General features: G+C 40.9%; 2 protein-coding genes across 4 annotated transcripts in view; both read left to right on the plus strand.

Annotated features, from left to right (window-relative positions):
• The window catches only part of LOC129366317 (A-kinase anchor protein 2), a 78,760-nt gene extending 62,627 nt beyond the window's left edge, over positions 1-16,133 (plus strand). For 2 of the 3 annotated variants that reach the window (XM_055040096.1, XM_055040098.1), the window contains 8 exons: positions 7,450-7,668; positions 8,026-8,373; positions 8,555-8,653; positions 8,739-8,840; positions 9,220-10,621; positions 11,209-11,387; positions 11,923-11,961; positions 13,161-16,133. In XM_055040096.1, coding sequence (XP_054896071.1) covers positions 7,450-7,668; positions 8,026-8,373; positions 8,555-8,653; positions 8,739-8,840; positions 9,220-10,621; positions 11,209-11,387; positions 11,923-11,961; positions 13,161-13,289 — 2,517 coding nt within the window. In that variant the 3' untranslated portion in view covers positions 13,290-16,133. The remainder of the gene's footprint in view (positions 1-7,449; positions 7,669-8,025; positions 8,374-8,554; positions 8,654-8,738; positions 8,841-9,219; positions 10,622-11,208; positions 11,388-11,922; positions 11,962-13,160) is intronic. The other variant, XM_055040097.1, reaches the window with a different exon arrangement.
• Positions 16,134-16,770: 637 nt separating this feature from the next.
• On the plus strand, positions 16,771-22,045 carry LOC129366398 (thymic stromal cotransporter homolog). The gene is made up of 7 exons (XM_055040215.1): positions 16,771-17,552; positions 18,289-18,459; positions 19,539-19,757; positions 19,863-20,034; positions 20,887-20,970; positions 21,512-21,668; positions 21,753-22,045. Exons 1-7 carry the CDS (start codon positions 17,079-17,081, stop codon positions 21,808-21,810), a joined length of 1,335 nt encoding a protein of 444 aa, XP_054896190.1. The 5' UTR covers positions 16,771-17,078; the 3' UTR covers positions 21,811-22,045.
• The last annotated feature ends 296 nt before the right edge of the window (positions 22,046-22,341 follow it).

A 22,341-nucleotide genomic window follows, 5' to 3' on the forward strand; every position in this document is an offset into this window, starting at 1 on the left:
ACAAAACATGTACTCCTCTTCTTTTACTTAAATTATCTTATCATGCAGTTAGACTGTTTCTTAAAAAAATGTCTACTATAGTAACATGATGTTGAACAAGGCTTCTCCATAAGTGGAAGGAAAGCTTTTGGAAAGATGGTATTGCCTGTAGGGACTTACTCTTGAGATAAACACTGTCAGTTCTAGTAAACTATAGATAAATTATGTTCTAAAATTCAACCGCAAATATAAAACACTCCTTTCTGCTCTGCAAATGTCCCTTTACTGTCCCCCAAACTCTTCAAACTATTTTTTTTCTATTTAACTGAACATGACTTATTATGTACAATCTTTTTTTAATATCTGAACATTTTATGCTGCATTAAACAATTGCCTCCAAATATATATTGTGCTTAAAGAACCATGATTCCTGGTACTTATTTAGCTAACATTCATTGTAGACCAAACAGTTTTTTATGATGTGCATATTTTGAAGTGTTGCAACCACAAAGTTTAATTTGTGATATAGAATGGAGTCTAACATCAAAAGCACAGACTACAACTCTTGCCTCAGTTAAGGTTGGTGTTTATGATTAGACCTTAAGAAAGAGATGGGACACAAATGTTATTCATGGTGTCCAAGGTTACAACCATTGTTGACCCAGAAAGAAACATTCTGTTATCCCCAAGACTTTGGAAAAATATTCAGCTGGCTGACAGGACAAAAGTAGAACTTTGGTGTGAAACAAACACAGCATTTCAGAACTAAAACATTATACTGCCAGTTAAATATGGTGGTGGTGTTGCTTTGGTTCTTGACAACAAAATCCTGAAGGACAATGTCCTGCCACCATCTAGAATCCAAACACCTTTAGGCCCAACTAAAGTTTACATTTGGTCAAAAATTAGGGTTGTTGTATTATATAGAATAGCAATCCTCAACAACATATAATGGTATGCTTTAGCAGTAGCACAGAAGACTGCCTGGTCTTCAATAATGTGTAAACTATTGTTTCCTAAATACTACAATATGCTCTTACAGTTTATCGTTTCATTATTTATCTTTTGGATCAATCACAGCCCACTTCCTGTGCTTAAGATTGCTCTGGGCAATACAGTTTATAGGTTTCATAAAACTGACCCAGATGCGAGTAATTACATACACACAAAAGCACGTAAATAAACTATCCTCCTCCTGACCTCCTCTATTTTCTGTTTTTCTTCTATTAGCTTCCAGTTTGTTCGTCGCCTGCACTCCCTGTAATTAGCTAATCTCTTTATAGATCACTAGCACTGACATGCGGTGATGACCACGTTACAGGAAAATCAGTCTGGATGTGAGTTTCCCGGTGCACACGGGCCATAATTGGGTTAGTGCCCCAGTTTTGTGTGACCGATTGGGTTTCATTATATTTCCTTTAGCTTGAGACCACAGCTTATGTATTATCATTTCAAAATAATACATGTTTTGCTCATATTTACCTTCATTATGTTTCTTTTATGGGGCTGACTCTTGTTCCAGTGGGTTAGGCACCACTTGTTTTATTCTGATGACATGTATAATTGTTAACAGGGCCCAAATGCTGTTGTTGAGGCCTTTGTTTTACTCACATTAGATTAGTTCCCTGACTTATGGACCACCCTGCTGCTTTCCACACACACTTCTGATTTTCATCGGTTTGGGAGCAAAATTAGTATACACATTAAACTGAAAGTCTAATTGTAACTGTTTTGTGATCTGGGCTGATGAAAGACAAGTCCACCAAAAAAAATACCTCATGCTTTGAAGTACATTTCATTTCAAAACGGTTCCGTTTTGAGGTTAGTTTAAACAAAGTGGCATGAAAGAACAATAATCAGCAAAAAGCTGAATAGTTGTTGGTCTGTTTCAGTTTCCTCGAACTGTTTACTGGAATTAATGTAGTATACCAGCCTAGAACCACATCTTCACCTTCTTACTAGGTATTGCCATACTGACCTGTGTTGCTTGTTTGCTGCAGCCTGTAATGGCTCTTGTAAATTTGAGGAAAGTGTTTCCACCTCCTTTACGTCTTACTGTGGTGTTTGTGAGCAGAGAAAGTGAACCATGACTCAGGTCAGCTCTGGTTTCACAGATCCTATGTCCCAACGTGTATCTGATCACACAAAACACCCGCAGACACACAGCCTTTGGTTTTTAACATTTTTTCTGGCAGAAAGTTGACAAGATTTAAAGTACCTTGCAACGTAAAGTACTTTTAAACCACTACACCAGCATTTGATGTAGAAACCACAAGCTTTAATATATTTTTTGACTTTTTATGTTACAGACCAACATAGACATTTGATTTCCATCTGGTCGATCCCTCTGATCAGAAAGGAACTAAATTCCATATTTATTATATAATTATTTGTTGTGTTACATTTATGTATGCCTTTCTCTGACATGAGCATAACTATCTGGGGGACCCATGCCCCCCCATCCCATCTCCTTTGAAAAATGCTGGAGTTGTTCCTGTGAATATGTCAAGTATTTATTCATAAGAAAAAAAATTTAAACATTTCAAAATGATACAAAATGTGGACATTTTTGTTTTTAACGTCCCATACTACTGAAATAATTTACAGTTGAATCTGGATTTTATGCTCATATAGTCTCAAACCTCTCAGATCAGTATTTATTTGCCCCAATTTGTCTTATAATAAAATATTTTGAAGTTTAGCGGTTTCACGTTAGAATCTGGCTGCAGGTTTCATTGTTTTCATTCAATTGTGAATGTAGCCACTAAGTCTGTCTAACCCTCACAAAATACTTAGTCACAAGTTTCATACACATGATGACAGAAGAAAATGCCAGCACCCCAATCAGTCATCATCTCTTCATCATAGCAGACCCACCTGCTTCTTTCTGCTTTTTCCCCAGTTCTGATAGAAGCTGGAGGGCTAAAGGGAACCTGGGTGTGTGATGAGGAAGCGCAATGTGGATGCTTTTTCAGGCCTGTGTGCATGTGTGTGTGTGTATGTGTGTGTGTAAGGGCTTGCACAGTAGGCAGCTTTGTACATGTGGGCATCTGGAGAAACATGCACGCTTACGGCCGTATGCACCCATTTAGCCCATGACATCACGACTCTCCACGCAGCCGACAGGAATGCCACTCAAAAAGGAGAGGCTTTGTGGAGGAGAGGAAAGAGACGGGAGGGGAGGAAAAGGAGGGGAAGAAGGAGAGGAAAAGGCTTGGCCGCGGAAAAGTCCAGTACTCCCACAATCTGGAACAGGACGGATCAGGGCTGGACCCAAGTGGACAGAACCGAATAGGAAAACGGATAACGATTATGAGAAGAAGACACACTAATGGTAGAAATGATTGTTCTGCTGTAGCATGGATCCAAAACCGACTTTGTTGAAATAGATGAATCCGTTGGTGTTTTTGAGATCAACAGGTGAGGATGAATCCTGTTTTTTTTCAGTATTTTGACAATATTTATTGAAGAGGACTAATGTGCAATACATGTAATCTTCAGTATTTAATCTTGATGCTAAAATGTCACTGAGCTTGGATATTGTGATGAAAAAACAGATTCTAGGTTAAATTCACTGATGTCATGAATACGTACAGGACAGTTGTGTTTGCTCAGAGTTCATAGTCCAGGTTGTTTGAATCTGAGAAGGGGAGGCCAAACCTGCAGACAGGTCCAGTTACTCCACAGGATCGTATTTATCCAAGAAACAGAGCCAGGAACTGACTGTACTTGCTTGACACAGGAATGATTATTCTGAAGTTAGAGTTTTAAAATCCGAATTGTCATATTTAAGCTAATATAGAAGACTGTTCGTGGTATCTAAAGTTAGGGCTGTATCTTATTGAGGTGAAAGTTTTACAGAGAAACCCACGATCAAAGCTTTAAGACATTATGTGACTTATTTCCGGTTAGGATGGATTTGGCTGTCTTCTCTAAGCATGCAGCTTAGCGCGTATGTTTTGACATTGTGTTTATGTGTCTGTGTGTTCGCCGGGGTTTTTTGTGCATGACGGCCAGAGTGTAAGCATTTCCAGATGTTCTGAATGGAGACAACTTGTAGATTTGGAGCGCAGCAGGCTCAGAAACATCCACGATTGACTAACAGTGCTTGGTATGTGTTTTCACATAATTCACCCAGTTCCACCCTTTTTAATACCAATGAAAGTCCTGCCTGATACAGCTCTACTGAGGATCAGTTTTACTTTTACTTGCCCTTACTTTCTTTTTTACTCATCCTCAGAAATGCTCCTTGTTAACTTTCCTTGGATAAGGATTAACATTGTCCTTCATCATAAGAATTAAAGTCTGCGCCTTGAGGAGAGCAAGCTATGCCTGGAATGTGTGTTCACCTCAGTGTGAAGCAAAAATCATATACTCACAACTCTTGTATAAGGACAGACACTGATGTAGATGCACCGCTGCACAGTCACATCCACCCTTTTTTCAGTCTTGCATTTGAAGCAGAATTGTGTTGCATAGGAGACATTCCTGTACTTTAGTTCTGTTTTCCTGAGGCAGTAAAAGGATATCCTCCCCCTCTGTTCTGTCTGCTGGACACACACTGCTACACTTGCACAAACACACACATTCCTGTGTGGACAAACATGCATGTGTCGCATATACAGTGAGCTCAATGGGAGTGTGAAATTAGAGGCTACATCTGGTTCTCATATGATTGCTGACATAATTAACAGTGAAAAATCATTTGACTTGTTTAAAGGCAAAACTGAGAGACTTGAAGAAAAAGAAACTGGGGATAGTGAAAAATCATGTATTCCTAGTTTTCAGCTTTAATCTGACAGCTGTTTCTCTAAAATGTTGGTAATACTTGATTAAAATTTGAAGAGACCTATTGGATATTGACTTTAGTTTAATTGTTTTGGTTGAGATGTTCCAGATATGTATTGTTAATCACTAGTGTTGCTTTTTACCTCACCAGTGCCTCTGTTTTTTCCTACTGTACAGCTGCTTCCCATCTACTTTTTTACTCACCTGTGTTGCATCCAGTAATCAAGTATATGTACTCTTTGGTTCACCCAATATCCTCCTTGCTTCCTGTTTGTGTCTGTATACATCCAGGATTTGCATTGTAAATTTCAACTCTCCTTCTGGCTACCTTGAGCACAGCGAGTCATTATGTTACGGTATTGACTTTGAAAGCTGTGTTCCTCTACTTGGTGATTTTAGTCGAGTTTGGCTATTTCTGTATTTGTGTAATATTTCGACGCTTTACAGTGTAGCGATTGTTCAACAAGTGTGTTCTGGTTTTAAAAATACTCAAAACATTGAAAAGAGCAATACAGTTCTCCAACAAGAGGTTAACACGTTTGCTAAATCTACCGCAATGTTATAAAAAATAGTGTTCATAAAGAAATCTTACTCAACACACAACTACAGTCTTCAATAAATTTCTCCTTTGGATGTTTTTATGCTGTGCCATTTCCAGAACTGATAGGCTAATGTTAAGTGTGCTTTCTCTCTGTTTTGATAAGACTCATTGATGTTTCTGCTAGCTTTAGGTACCATGCATTACCTATGCTTTTAAAACGCTGTTCAGTAATCTGAAGCACTTCATTCAGAGGTAGACAATATGTTACAACCTGATTATTCTCTGATATCTGCAGAGAGACAAATTTTTCAAATGCCATAGATCGGCCAAGTTCACTTCAGACTGAAATCCAAGTCATCCTGTTGGACATCTTTGTAAGTCTGTTAAGTCTAATGGAAAATAGACCCAATGTTCTGGTGTATTTACCTCAAAAAGACCAAGTATTTTTTTTTATGGGACTCAGCTAAATAAGTGAGCAAAATACCCTCAAACCCACATTTTTTTCTCAGGGGAGGGTGGAGAAGACCACACCGAAGTGTAGAAGAAAATCTTTGCCTGATTATGAGACAGACAAGAAGTCCTTTTCAGCAAGCAGGCTGCTATAATCCACCATGTGACTCCTTTGGCTGCTGTCTCTGTTTCTGTGGCAAGAGGAAGCACAAGAGGAAGGAAAAGATGCAAAAAGAGGATTGAGGGGATTCAGGCGGGTAGAGAAGGACTACATAATGAAAATGACCTAGATTTACCCCTCTGATTGATGATAAGTCCTGGTCCGCTCTGTCACTGGTTCTGTTAGAGGCTGAAAAAGCTGCAAACACCACTTTCCTATGCCACTGCGTGCTTTAACTGAAGGGTGAGCCAATTTACTCAAGTGACCCTCATTAATCTCCACACACACTTTCAAAATTTGGAAACACAAAGGTTAACAGCTTCTCTTTGAGATAAACACACGCTTATGGAAGAAGCAGTTGGTGCAAAGACCTTTTAAAAGCGGAGGCCAATAGATTATTTGTCAGAGACCCTCAGAAGAACAAAGGGGTGGGTCATAAGCACAGGAGTGTGTAAATGTAGCTGCTGTTGAACAGCAGGGCAGGAATGTTTGGTATGGATGGGTCACTGAACCAGGAGCTCTGATTCCTGGGTGGATTACTTTCCTAGAAAATCTCAGTGAAAGTGAAACATTAGCTACACATAATACAGTTATTTAAAAATAACCGTATTTTTAAATAACTGTCAAACTTATTATTTTGCTGTTGTGAAAAAAAAGCCAAGAAGATGGTGATGGAAACCTTACACAGCACATCAATATGGAGACGCCATTATCATGATGAAGCATGGCGGTTTCAGCATTATGATGTGGGGATGCTTCTCTTCAACATGGACAGAGGCCAGAAAAAACTTTAAACTCAATGGGAAGTTTAGAGTGCATTCACACACTGGTGCTGGTGTGAATGCACCCCACGTTGAATTAGTATTCTGTGCCAGAATTTATTTGGTATTCACAGATTATGTCCAGTCAATCTCAATAATTTTGGGATATTTCGCAAAGAAAAATGGTCAAAAATTTCAGGTTGTAGATGTATGAAACTAATTCTGAATACAAATGTTTGCCCTGAAATGTTTTTCAGATTGTCATCTTTTCCTTTGATTTTAACTTTTCCTTGCTGTATTATATAAAATTACAGGACAATACATAAATGTTTGTTGTAGTATAATAACACCAAGGGGCACTGAAAACATGAGTCACTTCTAGAGATAAACATCATTATTGTCTCTCGCATTTGTCCAAGTTTACTAAGACTTTTGTTTCATTTAGAAAAATGTTACACATCATTTTCCCAAGTTATTCTGTACCAGTTTAGAAATGCCTTTTTGATTGAGAGTTTATGTAGCAGCATATGATTGGTGCCCTCAAGTGGTCAGTGCCAGTCAATACACTATAAGATAACAGGATTAAACACTTTCTTGCTGCAATGCAGCTTGACACACACAGGAAGTATGTGAGTGTATATATTTTCCTAGAGGGTCCAGGGAAAAGTCAGAAGTTAATCTTCTTCCCAAGTGGATTTGACTGTTGTTTTTGAGCCTGAAGTATTGTGACTAAACTACCTTCTGAAGCACATGTTTGTTTGCCAACGCAGAACCCGTGGCGGGCAGCTGAGGATGCCACTGACACTTCACCAAGAGAGCGAGCCGTGAAGAGTGTCAGTTTCCAGGACTCAGTCAGCGTTATCACTGACAGGCCTTCAAACATGGAGCTGGAGAGCCAGCAGATCCAACATGGCTGCCTCAGAAGCCCCAGCAACCAAGGCCAGAGTGTAGTTGTGAAAGCAGAGACTCCAGACAGCGAAGTGGTGCAAGTATGCCAATTTTATTCCATTTATTTTGTAAAAATACTCCTCCACTATTGCTGGATGACTACTGGTGTAAAGTAATTATTTTGAAATTCCAGAGTTCTGTAGTCAAATGTTTTGAATTTTTACTTGTCATTTTCTTAAAATGCTGATTGATTTAAGAAAACATGTGTAGAGTATTTATTCATTTTTATGTCTTTAGTTTTGTACAATTTATTTTTTCAATTTTTGTCCAAATTAGTTGAAATAATATGATCAAAAGATACATATTTGTACAATTTAAGGTAAGCTATATTCTGCATCAAAATGCCTACTTCCCATTTCTGCCTGTAAAATATTATTTTCTTCACTTTGTGTTCACAGGAGATCTGCTACCTGGACCAGGTGCTGGATGCAGCTTCAGAGACTCCCACGAATGGAAACCCCTCACTGTCAGACCATAAAAAACCAATCAGTGTCAACGGAACATCTTCTTCTGTCTGTGTGTCTGACAATCGCCAATCAATCAACGTGGAGGAGCAAAGGTCGAGCACGGTCCCCCACCAGGAGTCTGTCGTAAGAACCAACGGTCACATCCAGGGAGATGAGTCGGGGCATGGCACAGTCAAGTTTGAGTTGCGAGCGTTTCAGGAGGAGAGGCGACCAGCAAAACTCTTCACACCCGGAGAAGAGCAGCAGGTCAGGGTGACAAGGAGGCGGCCATCAGAGGAGGTAATGTGTGTCGTGTGCAGTAAATCCACTACCACAGCTAAAATACACACCCTTGTGTTGCTTGGGTTTTTCTTTGAGTAGAATACTTTTTCCTTTTCCAATCATTAATTAAAATCATTACGACCTAATATGTTTATATTCACACAGTTTTTTTTTTTCAAAAACTGCTCTTCTTGTCCAGGTTCAGGAACTGGAACGCGAGCGCCAAGAGCTGATCAAAGATCAGGCAGTCAAGAAGAACCCTGGTATCGCCCAGCGCTGGTGGAATCCTCCTCAGGAGGTAGGACTGCAGTCTTTGGTTTTCTGTGAACTCTGACCCCCTGACAGGTTGATTTATCGGTTGTTGGGCTGTTTAATAATTTAAGGTGCCTTTAGAAGAGCAACTGGACAGAGACCAGCTGGAATCTCTAAGGAAATATCAGGAGAGGAAACAGCGGAAACAAAATCATCCCTATCCATACGCTCAGGTAACAAACACACACATGCAGAAAATAATTTGAAAATATTTAATCTGAGAAAAGTAACAAACTCCACTCAAGTAGGTTCAACTATTTTTTTTTACAAAATAATAAAAAAAATAGTAAAATAAAATCTGACAAAATGGGAAACTGCATTAATGTAGATTCAAGTGTTGTACACACATTGCAAATTTTCCAAGTTTTATTTTTGAAATACTTTATTTTATAAATTTCAGTTTTTAAATTACTTTGCTTTTAATAATATTGGAACAAATTTCTCTTCATAGTTTTCATTTGTAATATGTTGTAATATGAAGAAGCTGATGGCTTGTGATGACTTTAGTTTTCATCTCATTTTCACTGCCATGTCTCTAATGTGTTCTTGCAGCCCCACATGTCTGGTCCCCCAACGATGGTGACCTTTGATCCTGATGTTACTAGGAAGGAGGACATTCTGGAAGAGCAGATTGATTTCTCATCTGCCAGGAAGCAGTTTCTGCAGGGAGGCGCTGCCAAGAAGAACATAACTCCTCAGTTGTACTCTGCCAAACCTTTCTGTAAATCTGGAACCAGGAGCAGCCCAGGCATCAGCGACTTTGTTTCAGAAACCGGAGAGACTCACGTGACGTGGTCTGACGAGGGGCTGGCAGAAGACTTTACCTGTGCCCGAGCCGTGATGACAATCCTGCCGGAGCAGGACGAAGGAAAAGATCTCAGCCAACCATTCCACCCTGAAGAGTTTGACTCTGGGTTGGATGAGCTGTCCGTCCGCTCTCAGGACACAACTCTCTTCAGTTTGGATAATGTTTCAGACAGCGGGGCGTCTCTACCCCCAACTCCATTACCACTCACTCCAGTATCGCCCCCCACCCCTCAGCCCACAACTCCAGTCAACGGGCAGAGTGCCGGCGGCGGCCCAAACGAAGACGAGTTGGAGTTCCACGCCGGGGTCCTGGTCCAAAACGCCATCCAGAGCGCCCTTGCCGCTCAGAACGGAGGGGAGCTGAACTCCTCCCAGCTCAGTGGTCCGGTGTCTCCATCCTCTGCCTCCACAAGTAGTCCAGTGCCAGTCTCGTCCTCACCTGTGTCTTCTACTGAAGCTCTCAGCTTCCAGTCGCCTGCGTCCTCCAGTCCTGCGCCGTCCATCCCATCACCGCAGCCGGACACACAGTCTGGTGAAAGAGTGGCATCGGAGTCCTCCAGTTTATCCCGACTTTCACAGCTCCAGACTCCTTCTCCTCCTCCTTCCCAGCCCGTTTCCCCACCGCAAAGGCCCAGAAACGGAGGCCCACGGATCAAAATCCAGTCATCCTACACTCGGGCGCTCGCCTCCTCGGCTCCGGCTCCGACCCCCGCTCCCGCTCCTGTTCCAGCTAACGTCCCCAGACCGACCCCCGTCTACCGACCCCCATCTCCTCCAAGTCCGGAGAAGCCCGAGTTCAGCTACTTCAGCAAATACTCTGAGGCGGCTGAGCTCCGTAGCACAGCGGCGGCGTCACGAGGCCCCGAGGTGGAAGCAGCAGCTCAAGGCCCATTCCGCCTGCGCTCTAAAAAGCAGAAAACTTTATCCATGATCGAGGAGGAGATCCGAGCCGCTCAGCAGAGAGAGGAAGAGCTGAAGAAGCAGCGGGAGACGCAGCCTGCTGTTGTCTTCCGTTCCAGCGTCGCGCCCAGCAACAGTCCAGCAGCAGTGAGGACGGGAGTGAGACACGGCGCCATTGCCCCCGCAGACAAGATGAAGAGCAACAGCCTGCCAGCTAGACTCACCCTGACAGCACGAACAGCGCCAGGTTAGTTAATAGTAGGGCTGAATGTTTGGGGAATCAACTATTTTATCAATTATTCTGACAGTTAATTAGTTAATCGGATAATGAAATGGTCAAGTTTTAATCCAAATCTAATTGAGAATCCATTGAAAGATTTAAAAACTAATGTTGCCAGGTGCTTTCCATCCACTCTGAGTGAGACTGAACTGTATCAGAATATAAAATGATACAATTTATGTCTGTGGTTACACAAATTTGGTAGAAATCCCCCAAAACACTTGCATTTGCAATTGCAGCAGATGTTCTTCTGCCGTTATTTATCTCAGAAAAGCTGACTACAAAGGCGTAGCATACTTTTCAGATTTACATTAGCTTATTTTTTTTTTAACTATAAATCATTTTCCTTTCGTTGCATAGTTATGCACAACTTTGTGTCTGTGATGTGAAGCTCCAGTTGATGCTTGTTATTGTTACCTAACACACTGTTCAAAAATGTAAGGGACATGGATATTTTTCCAACACATTAGATCTGTGAATATATTTTCCTGAAAGGAAGCAGCTCGTTAAAACAACCTGCTTTACGTAAGGTCACTTTGATTTTTGGTTTTCAGGGAAAATTGAGAAAGTTCGGCCTGCACCGCCGGTCTCCCCTTCCCCTTCAGAAGGGGCTCTGTCTGATGCTGGCAGCGAGGATTCGGGAGGATCACGACCCAAAAACTTGATGCAGACGCTTCTGGAAGATTATGAAACACACAAGGTGAAGAGAAAAGAGAAGATGGAGGACAACAGTGTAAGTATTTTCACATTTAGGATTTAAATAAGCAAATGCAATATTACAGAATAGAGGATGTAAATCTCTTTCATCCATCCTCCTTTGTTTGTTCCCTGGATAAATGCACCTTCAGCTCTTCTGTGAAACCTCTAGATAGTTACAGAAAGTACCTCAGACATCACATGTTGAGATTAATGAAGTCAGCAACTGGCATGATCTTAGACTGGTCAACAGAAAAGGGGAAATTCCCTGTCTGAAGCGTGAAAATCAAAGTGAAAGCAAGTCACTGAAGTCGGGGCTTTCTATTCCCACATATTCAGCTTGAGATCTCACATGAGGCAAAATAAAAAGGATTCCTTTCATTTTATGACCCAACATGATGCAGATATGCCAAGAAAGACACACAAAGTAACAGTTTGCAAACTGCAAAACCTCTTTACATTCCTTAAACTGAATTCACCTTGATTACATGATGAATTGTGATTCTTTTATTCATGATGACATCATGTGTTGACTTTTCTGTCCTGTTGCTTCTCTCCTGCTGGTCGCTCAGTACGCACATTTGTTGCGGGCTAATGAAGTAACCACTGAGGTATTCAATACGCCCTGAAATCTCGCCGCTCCCTTAACTGCCTTTACAAACAGACCTGGGTCAGAAAAATTTGCACACTCCTGTTTGTCTTTGAACTTTAGAGGTGTTTGGTTACACACAGTTAGACAACCGCTGAATGTCTTGATACTTACTACTGCAGGTATGTCCCTTGAATTAAGAAACCAATGTATTTTATACATATAAATCTTGTTTTAATTCTTAAAGGAAGCAAAAATGGGTGTAAATATGGTCCCAGGTCTGCTTGTTGTCTTACTGCATTGTTCGATTTTGTTGTGTTGGTTCTGCATGTGTCTTCATTTACATTTTACCTTTTGAAAGCCAATTGTACAGTCTGAATATTATTTATTTCTAACAAGGATGTATCAAAATACTTTGTTACCTGAAGTCTCAAATGTCCAACTAGTTTCCCCATAATTGCATTTTATATAATTATTCAGTCCCTAAATAGACTATGTTGTTAGTACATCGTGCTATAATTTGAGCAGCAATGTTTTAAAAAATATTTCCCTAATGTGTGCACATTTCTCAAAACTGTAATTTTCACCATAAAAATTTTTGTGCATAAAAATTATTTTTATTCAAAATGTAGGTATTTCATACCTTGTACAATTCAGTATAGGAGGCTGCAGCTGTTTCCTTTTCCTCTCTCAGTGTATAGTGTGAGCTGCTTCCCTCAGATGTCCCCAGACATCTTTCAGTTTAGCGGTACACTCTTTAGAGAACAACTGGAACCCAAGCATTCCTGAGTTATCAACAAGTGATATCAAAACAGAGAGGAAGCTTTTCTTGACTTTTTATTTCATTGCTTACTTGGAAATGACATCTCATGTCATCTGCTGTATTTAAACAGAAACACATAATTGACTTCAGATGTTAAAATTAAACAAACATTCTCTTTAGATAAACTTAATGCCGCACTTGGTTTCCTACAAGAAGCTTATTATTGTTAAAATCTTCTCGAGTTGCTTCCTTAAATTTATTTGAATGGATGTGATTTAAAGTTCCTTTTTGGGAGATTGCTGATGCAGAAAAGGCCGTCACCCAGAGTTCAGCTTAACTTGCATGTCAGAATTTGATTTTAAGACTTTGCTGCTCCTTGCTGGAGAAAAAGCGTGTGTTCTGTTCACTAGTTTGCTCAGACCACGCTCCACTCTGATTGGACATTGTATCTACTTCAGGTTCTGGAGGCAACAAGGATGACCAGGAGGAAGAGCAACATGGCGCTGAAGTGGGAAGCTGGTATCTATGCCAACGAGGAAGGAGAGGAAGAAGAGGAAGAAGAAGAGGAGGAGGAGGAGGAAGAGTGAACAACTCTTTTCAGGGACTGTGAAGAAGGAGACAGAGTGCGTTGATGAGGATGATGGGGTGGAAAGAATGGCGAATTAACCAGTATTTATTATGCTAACTGTATCCTGATGATCACAAGATGCCTGATGAGATGCATCAGTTTGGGGACCTGAGAACCCAAGTAGTAACAGTGAGGTTGGTATTTGATAGTTGACATGTTAGAAGGGTTTTACGGAGGTTTGATGATGAGGTTTCAACATTTAAGGCGTATTGTCTCCACAAGCTGGTAGACGCTGAGTGACTTTGAATTTTTATTTTATAATTTTTTTTTTTTTTTTATCTATTTGCAGTTTAATGATTGAACTAAGAGCTAAGATGTAAAGATTGTTTCCAGAGAGTTGCTGAATGGACTTGCGGTTGTTTTAGAAAACCCTGACGTCTCAACAGGAAGAGAACCAGGTGTGTGCGCGCGTGTGTGTGCGTTGTGGAAAGAAAGACGAAGCCAAGAGAAAGCATGAACACATTTTTGACATTTCCGACATTTTTGAAACTTTCACAACGCTGCAGAAGGACCACAGCGTCTTGGAGGAACTCAACCAAAGGGCACCACTGACTCTCCAACCCACGTTGTTTTAGGATGTGCACACTTTATGTCAAATGTTGATGGGAACTTCTACACTTGTTTAAGTATCTTTATTAAATTTAAAGTGCCGGATCGACAGCATCCCTGGATTGTTAAATGCTGGTAAGTAAATCTGCAAAAAACAATAGCAAAAACTGTCTCTGCCTTAGACTATCAGTAGCTGCTGCATATGATGTATTTGCTTCTCTTCTATCTGTATTACTTCTCCTTCAATAGGACCTAGAGAAAAGATGGAACCACATCTGACTGAAAGTTTGTCTGTAATCTCTAAATTTCACAGATTTTTAAGATTTAAGGTAGACTTAAGTGTTTGTTTCATATTCTGAAGACCAGTTATTTCAATTTTGTTGGGTTCGTTGGCCTGTGCTTTCAGATGTAAGCAGTTGTTACAGTGAAGTGTTTCTGATGTGTGAACATGTGGCTGAAGATCAAATTTGACTTGGGATACTGAAAAGGTTATAAAAAGGTTGTTATACCAAAACAAAATTTTATTTCGAGGGGGGAAAAAAGCTCTTAAATCTATTTAAGAAGTATTGATTGTGTGCATGGATTTGCACTCTTTTCCCCCCAAACTGCAACAAGCACAGAGCAGCGGCAGGAACTGATATTAAGCTGATATTAAGCGACTACATTTCTGCACCCTGCTCGTCTTGTTTTCCCGCATACGGTTTTTGTCTTTTGTAAGTAGAATGAGCTGTGGCTAAAAATACGCAGCTGCTTTTAGCCAGCTGACTGGAAATGTGCAGCAACTAGTGGGGGAGGGAGGTGCTCTGTTACTCTATGGTCCATAAAGCTGGAGAAAACTCCAGGCACTTATCGCTTCACTGCAAAAACACAACATCATAGAAAATATGTTTTGTCTGGTTTCTAGTGCAGGTATCTTAGCACTCTTGAAATATGACAAAACTAACCTACAAGTAACTTTTAAGCAAGATATAATAGCTTGTTTTAAGTGAGCAGTTTCTTAACATAGATAAAAAACTATATAACTCACGTTCCAATGTCAGATTTTTACACTTAATACATGATAGAAATGTGTTGTTTTAAGCATAAAAATCCAAACTAGTACTTTTTAAATTAGTATTAAGGATTTATTTATGTAATTTAATATCCTGGATCATGCTGAAAAGTTGCTAGTTTTCTTACTTCAAGTGTAGTAAGCTAAACCAGGTTCTAGTGCGAAGACCAAAAAAACTTAAGATTTTGTGTTTTTGCAGTGATTGACTTTAATTCGTAGGAACAGGGCAGTTTTGCAGTGGTGTTGTGGGAACATGCTTAATTATTAGGCCTAGGTAATCTCAAGAATTATAAAGGAAGGCAAATTTCTATTTCATAGCTGACCTGTGAGGTTATTTTCTCTGCCACGTTGCAGGCATGAGGATAAAACGATTTATTTAAACCGAAGGTCGCAGTCTGTCCCGAACTTTCAAAATGGGACTAAACCTCTGTGTACCCAAACCGGGAGCAACCTGAACGCTTCATTTCACCTTCAGTTAATGTTATTAATGTTTCACTTTTACTTTTTTAAAGGAATTGTGTCCCTTTTCCACAAACTCAGATGTTAGATAAATTGTAGTGTGGCGCTGAAAAGAATCTGGAGGACAAGTAGGAGGAAAAAAAAACCCCAACAGGTGGAACCGGTTCTCCACTCCTCGTGATATCAGCTGCTGCAACTGCTTACAAGCAAATACTTTGCTTTACTTCCTTTATAGAAATACGGAGTCCGTAATCGCAAAATAACATTTCAGCACAGCATTGAATCTTTAATAATTCACATGTAGGTAAATGAGGAGGAATATTTGCAAGAACTTTTTCTGATCATATTCAATCAACTCCCAAATGTCATTGATTATTCTCACAATCTGTCCCATGCACACACAGAGGAGTTGTTGCACTGTGTGATTTATATATTATTATTAAGGTGATGCTTTTATGTTTGAAGCCAAAGTGCAGAGATGGTTTTATTTGTCATTTTAAATGCTGGTGACTCAGTTTTCTCCTTTTAGAAGCTCAAGAGGCGTCAGTGTGTGACCCACGCTGTCTCTGTGTGTGTGTGATTAAACCAGTAATATTTTGCTAAATATACGACATAACCTCTGTTCCTATGTTAACCACTTGTATGCTCATAATCTGCTTGGTTATTTTGTAGCACATGTAAGGCTCACAGTATACACATACTACACATATTATGGATATTTTCTCATTAAAAGTAAAACCTGGACATGTGTGGTGTCAGAGTGCTTCATTTACATGTTTAAACAAAAAGAGAGGCATCTTTTAAAAACTGAAACAGAGGCTGAGAGTAAACAGTGCCATTGTTGAACATAACAGTTCAGTCTGTCGACACAAAATCCCTTAATCAGTGGTTTACACCCAGTTTCGACCAACCTGTGATGTGAACATGCTTTCAGAATCGTGGCACATGTCTTAAAAGTCATGTGCCACTTACTTTTATAGTTTAGAAACTTTCTTTTTTTTTATAATAGAAGTAGTTAGATAAGTGGTTTCTTGTAAATGTATTCTCATAAAGACAACTAAGACCAATTAAAGTCGGTTTAAAAAAAATATTGTTAGATGGTTTTGGACTGTAGGTAACTGGCAGAAACCTTAATGAAGGATCAAGAATCGATAAAGCCAGTTTTTAAACCCGCTTTGTTCCCCCAAGGCTCCCAAATGTTCCCTATAAGTGCCTATAGGGAACTTATATGGAACTTAAGCACTTATAAGTTCCCTATAGGCAACATTTGTCAAAAGATGAAAATATCAACCAACACAGTGAAACTTTAGAGAAAGTTTGTAAAGTAGTAATAAACATTTAGTGATTGTGAGAATCTCCAGGTTTACTTTTGTTGACAGCAGCAACTTTCACACACAGGAAACAATACACGAATAAAAAGTTGAGAAAATGCGGGGGAAATTCCTGAAAGGTTGTTTGTTTTGTTTTTTGCCACTGATCATCACACTTCAGTTAGGTTCCTTCATTTTAGGGAACATCGGGTGATGATCAGTGAACAGATGAGGAAATGGACCCGCAGTCCCTCCCAGTCAGAGGCAGCTCGCTGCTCAGAGCCGTTCTTGTGATTTTTATGAAAGCAGCAGCGGCTGCAGCAGCTGCAGCAGCGGTCAGTCCCTGCTGCTCCCTCTGAAGAGCCGATCACCCAACGTCATGGCGACGCCGGGTTTGTGCGGCTCAGCCTTCGCGGTGTTTCGGCGGATCGAGCCGATCATCGCGCTGGAGCAGCTGGGCAGCACTCTGTTCGACACCGCCCTGCAGATGGTGGTGAGGGACCGGACCGCCAACATCACCGAGCCCGGCCGCTCCAGCGAGGAGAGCCGGCAGACGGCCATCACCGACTTCTACATGACCTATAACCTCATCGTCCAGTTCACGCCCGTTATCCCGGCGCTGGTCCTGGCCAGCCTCGGTGATCGCGGTTGGAGGAGGGCGCCCATCGTGGTGCCCCTGGGCGGGTACCTGCTGTCCAGGCTCGCCCTGCTCCTGGTGGTCATTTTAGGTCTTCCGCTCAAGCTGATGTTTGCAGCCGCGGTGGTTTTCGGGTTATGCGGGGGCTTCAGCGCCTTCTGGCCCGGAATCATGACTCTGGCGTCGCTCGGCTCCACGGCGGCTGATCGCTCCAAGGTCGGTGGTTTATACTAGAGTGAGTTTTGATTGGAAAGGCTGCCAGTTATGTATTCATACAAACAAAAACTTTTAATAACTGTAGTAATTACAGTGATTATCAGCCTCCACAAAGCCTGTAAGCCAGAAATGGTCACTGATAAAAGAAGCAGCATGTCCACACAGGGCAAGTCATCATTGGAAAGTTTAGTGGAAGGACAATGTGTTCAAGTGACAGGAGTAACCACAGCCTTGAGAGAATTGTGAAGCAGAACTCATTGCAGAAAAAATACCTGAACTTTCTTTTTGTGTTTAAATAAGTGAAGTAAGTTAACTTTTCAATGGCATCATAAGTCACTGAGATGCACTTGTAGGCTTTGGCTGATGGAAACCAGGAATGACTAAAACATTTTTTTCTCCTTAATAATCGGTGATTCTATTTACCTTTATTTTTCTTTTGCCTATCAGCCTTTATCTCTCCTGCTCCATGTGAAACCACTCTTTAGATTCACTTTCACTGTTCTCCAATATTTGCTTTTGTTGCAACACTTGGGACTTTTTTTAAATTTTATTTCTCATTTTCCTGTATGTGTCAAATTGAATCATGTGACTGTCCATGTTTTCTAGTAATAACTGTCGTAGCGTAGCTTCAGATTTTAGAGTGTGGCAAGTGGCCCCCCGACGTGGAAGCAGCGTTTTTCAGTTGCCGTGCGTTTGCTCTCTCAGAGGAATCACTTCCTGTTCTTTTGCCACGCAGGTGATGATGAGAGTGGAGCTGCTGTACGGGTTGACAGGAGTGGTGGGCAGCTTGGTGTCAGGTCATCTGTTCCTGCTTTACAGTTCCAGTCTGGGAAACGGAACCGTCCTGCTCTCTGTGAGCACGCTCCTGAACCTGCTCTGCTTCATATTCGCTGCAGCCCTGCTGCAGGTCAGTGACTATTCAGTTTCCCCCAACGTATTATAAGTCTGGCGGACCACCAGGCTTTACTTGTGCCACCGCCAGGCTAAGCATTGCTTATTTATGTATGTCTTTTTAAATTGTTTGCAGTTTTTAAGACTTTATAGTTGGTGTTCAGGTATTAATCATCCAATCTTTCAATAACACATAATTATCAAGCGATATCTTCAAATTTCCTGTCAACTTTAAACGTTTTTTAACTCAAAAACACAACAAGCAGCTGGATGAATGACTGCCCTTGCAACCAACCACCGGGTTTAGCAAGATTTATGGGGGAAACTTTGCTGTTACATGTTTTCCAGCTTCATAGTTGGCTTTCAGTAAAAAAAAAAAAAAAAAAAAGAAAGAAAAAATGCAATGCAAAAGTTTATATCTCTGCTTAAGTTTATAAGCTTTTTCACATTTTATCATGTTTCCACCACAAACTTTAATGTTTTTGTAGCCTGATAGACCAAAACAAAGTAGCAGAATGAAATGTACGATGAGGCTAATTGTATGTTTTCTGCTACATGTGGCATTTTGCTCACAGGCCATAAAGCTCAGTTTTGTTCTGTTCTTCTACACGTTTGCTGCTTCCCTCCATGTCTTGTGGCAAACTGCAAAGACTTCTTGTAGCTTCTCTCACCACAATACCATAAAACCAGCTCTGTAGAATGCAAGACATTCACCTGCTCTGGCAACAAGTTCTCTAACTTTCTTGGTCTTTGTTATGTCCTTTAACAAACCGTTTAGGCTTTAACAGAACAGCATCATTTTCCTTGCAGTTCACAAGTATAAGCCGCTTTGTGATAGTGTCACATAAAATCAATAATGTCACCAGTTTGTTGTGTGTTGCGGATTTTCTGCCCTGGTTCCTCTTGCAAATGAGATATGGATCTCAATGGGGTTTTGTCAGGTTAAATGAAGGACAACATTCTGCTACTATACACTACACTCCCATTCTGCAATATGGCAAAATGTGAAAAAACTTGAGTGCAGCTGCAGGTTGTAGTTCTCCAGGTTTCTGACTTTCTGTGAAAGCGCATTTTGCATTTCCTTCATATCAACAGGTGAAACGGGTGAACAGTGAGGACTCGGAGGAACGCTACCACCTCCTCTCTCACGCCTCCCGTCATCATCGTCTCACCGGGTGTTGTGCTGGGGTCAACCTGCCCAACGTGGTTCTCCTGTTTGCGGCGGCCTTCCTCTACGACTTTGCTGTGGGCGGAGCCGTCGAGGTCCTGGGCCCCTTCGTGCTGAAATCGCCGCTCAGCTGGACTGCCACACAAGTAACGTCACGTTTGTAGTTGTTACTTTTTGATACTGTGCTTTCAAACAAATGTAAAGCACAGCATCTTCCAACTGTGCTCTAAATTTCTTTGTTCTCTCTCCAGGTGGGATACGGAAATGCGGCAGGCTGCGGGATTTTCGTCACCAGTTTTCTTGGCGTCATGATGTTCCGAAAATGCGTCGGTGACGAAACGATGATCCTGATTGGCATGCTGTCGTTCGCTGTGGGAATCTACGTCATGTCCTTCGTCACTACGACCTCCCTCTTCTACATTGGTGAGACTCAGCGTGTTGGTTGATTCAGAGCTGCATCATGAGGGATCATTTCCACAAACTAGTGATCAATATAACATCTAATGGCACCAGTCGGTGCTGACGTCGTTCCGTTTCTGGTCTGCTAAAGTCTAGCTGTGCAATTTCTAAGTTTTTGAAAACACTAGTTCAAGAAAGAGGAAGTGGGAACGATCTGAGGCCATAAAGTCTTCCTATTCTTAGATTTTCAGACAGTGCTCAAGGTTACTGCAGAACAATAACATACATTCTGTATCTGCAAAATCTCCAGGGAAAAAGACAAAAGTGACTGGCATATAATTAAGTGAAATACAGAATTGCAACAAAACACGACTTTATGCTTTATTATGGTAGCTAATAATTGGTTTTGAAGCTGTGTTGAAGTTCTACTTTTCTGACTTCCTGTATTAGCTAGCTGTACTGCGTCGCTAACGCTAGCATGTGTGCAAACAAGAACAACAATGGGAAATTATTTGGCATTTTCTTTTTTTCTGTAAGTGTAATAGGCTATGCTTGTATAACACTTTTTGGTGGCATTTCTGTTTCATAAATCCATTCAATCTGTTTACAACCTAAGAGCATTTTGTCAGGGGATGTTGGTAAGATTGCTTAGTATTAGTTTATGTGATTTGACTAGTTTATTTGAATCTTGATGAAGATCCACTAGCACTTAAAAGAAACTAAAGGTATTTAAGTTTAGCCAACCAGAAAGAAGTCAAACAACCCGGGCGGGAAAAGGCTAGCTGGGGCGAAAGAAGTTAGCATTAGCTTCAAAGCAGCAGGGGGACGCCGCCTGGAAGAATAAAAATAATAATTAATTCAACTTTCTCTCCACAGCCCGTTTATTCACCCTCTTTGCGCTCATCCCCATGCCGACAATCAGGGCCCTGGTTTCTCAGCAGGTTCCTGCGTCCCGATGTGGTGAGTCCCCGGTCCGGGCCGATGTGTGACGGTGGCAAAACACGCGACTGAAAACACAATTCACAGCAATATTTCCCTATAGAAAAAAAAATAAAAACACATATGTTTTTATTTTTTATGAAAGTCTCTGTTTGTCCTTTTTAGCACAGTTCGCTCAAAGCACTCACACACACACAAAAAAACAATGAACTGTTTTTATATATTTTATTTAACTGGATACAAACCAGATAAGTCATTATGAGGTCAGGATTTTTGGATCTTTAAAAAAAATGGCCTCAGAGATCTCAGAGATCGTGGGTTGTTTAAGTTAGTCTCTGCAGAAATTAAAGCTGCAGAATCATTTACTAGAAACCAGACACGTCCTGTGCAGTTGGTTCATCCAGTCTTTGTTCACCAATTCTAATAGATCACTGCTAAAATTTTTCAAACCAAATAAAAACTGTAAATGTCAACACAGCCTTTACTTTATGATTCTTTTCTTGTATTTTATCCTTGACGCCTTTTTTGGATGTTTTTTGTTTTGTTTTGTTTTTTTGGTCAGGCATCGCTCTGACCTTTCTGCAGATGACTCTAAAGGTGGCCGGCGCCATCTACATTCCTGCTTTCACAAAGATCTATCAGAGCAGTCTGACCTGGTTCCCAGGCCTAGTGTTTATGATTTCCAGCGTCATCACAGTCACTTCCATGATACCCGTCAGGTACGCCACTCAGAAAACTGCTGAGAGACCTATTCCTATAACACTCCGTCTGATTTTCATTCTCTCTGTGCGTCCTTCCTCTAGCATCGTCGGTTGCAGGTCGGCTCAGAAGCAGGAGAACGTGAGGATTCAGGGAGACTGACGAATGAGCAGTGAGCTCTTTTTATCACAAGCAAACTGGGAAATGAGACTTAAGTGTTTGAAACATAAACATGCCACTTCCTCTAACCTGCTGATGCAGCATTTTTGAAAATACTTGCCTACCATAATTTCCATTGTGGTGTAATGGGTGGTACTTTTTCTGACAGATATTCAAAACTCACTGGACAAAAAAAAAGAAAAAAAGTTTTTGAAATCGTGTCAAAGGTTACAGGAAAGCGTCATCGTCCAGATTACTTTATCAGACGATGTTTATGGCTTCTGTTAGAAAAGAAGAAGTCGTTTTGAAAATGACGCATGCCGTGCGCTTTCAACACTTTGGAGATTTAGGGAGTGAATCTGAACTGAGAATGTTACGCAATGTTTGGCTCTCAGGTTTTACTCGTTACATGTTGTACACTGGAGATTTATTAACCTGAAGCCGTCATTTCAGCTTGGTACCGGTTCAGAAATTCTATTGAGAGACTGGTTGACCCAGTCACCTAAAATTGAAACGACTCTGTTGGCATTTTGC

Source organism: Poeciliopsis prolifica, unplaced genomic scaffold (genome assembly GCF_027474105.1).
Source record: "Poeciliopsis prolifica strain line A6 unplaced genomic scaffold, Auburn_PproV2 SCAFFOLD015, whole genome shotgun sequence".
Lineage (NCBI taxonomy): Eukaryota > Metazoa > Chordata > Actinopteri > Cyprinodontiformes > Poeciliidae > Poeciliopsis > Poeciliopsis prolifica.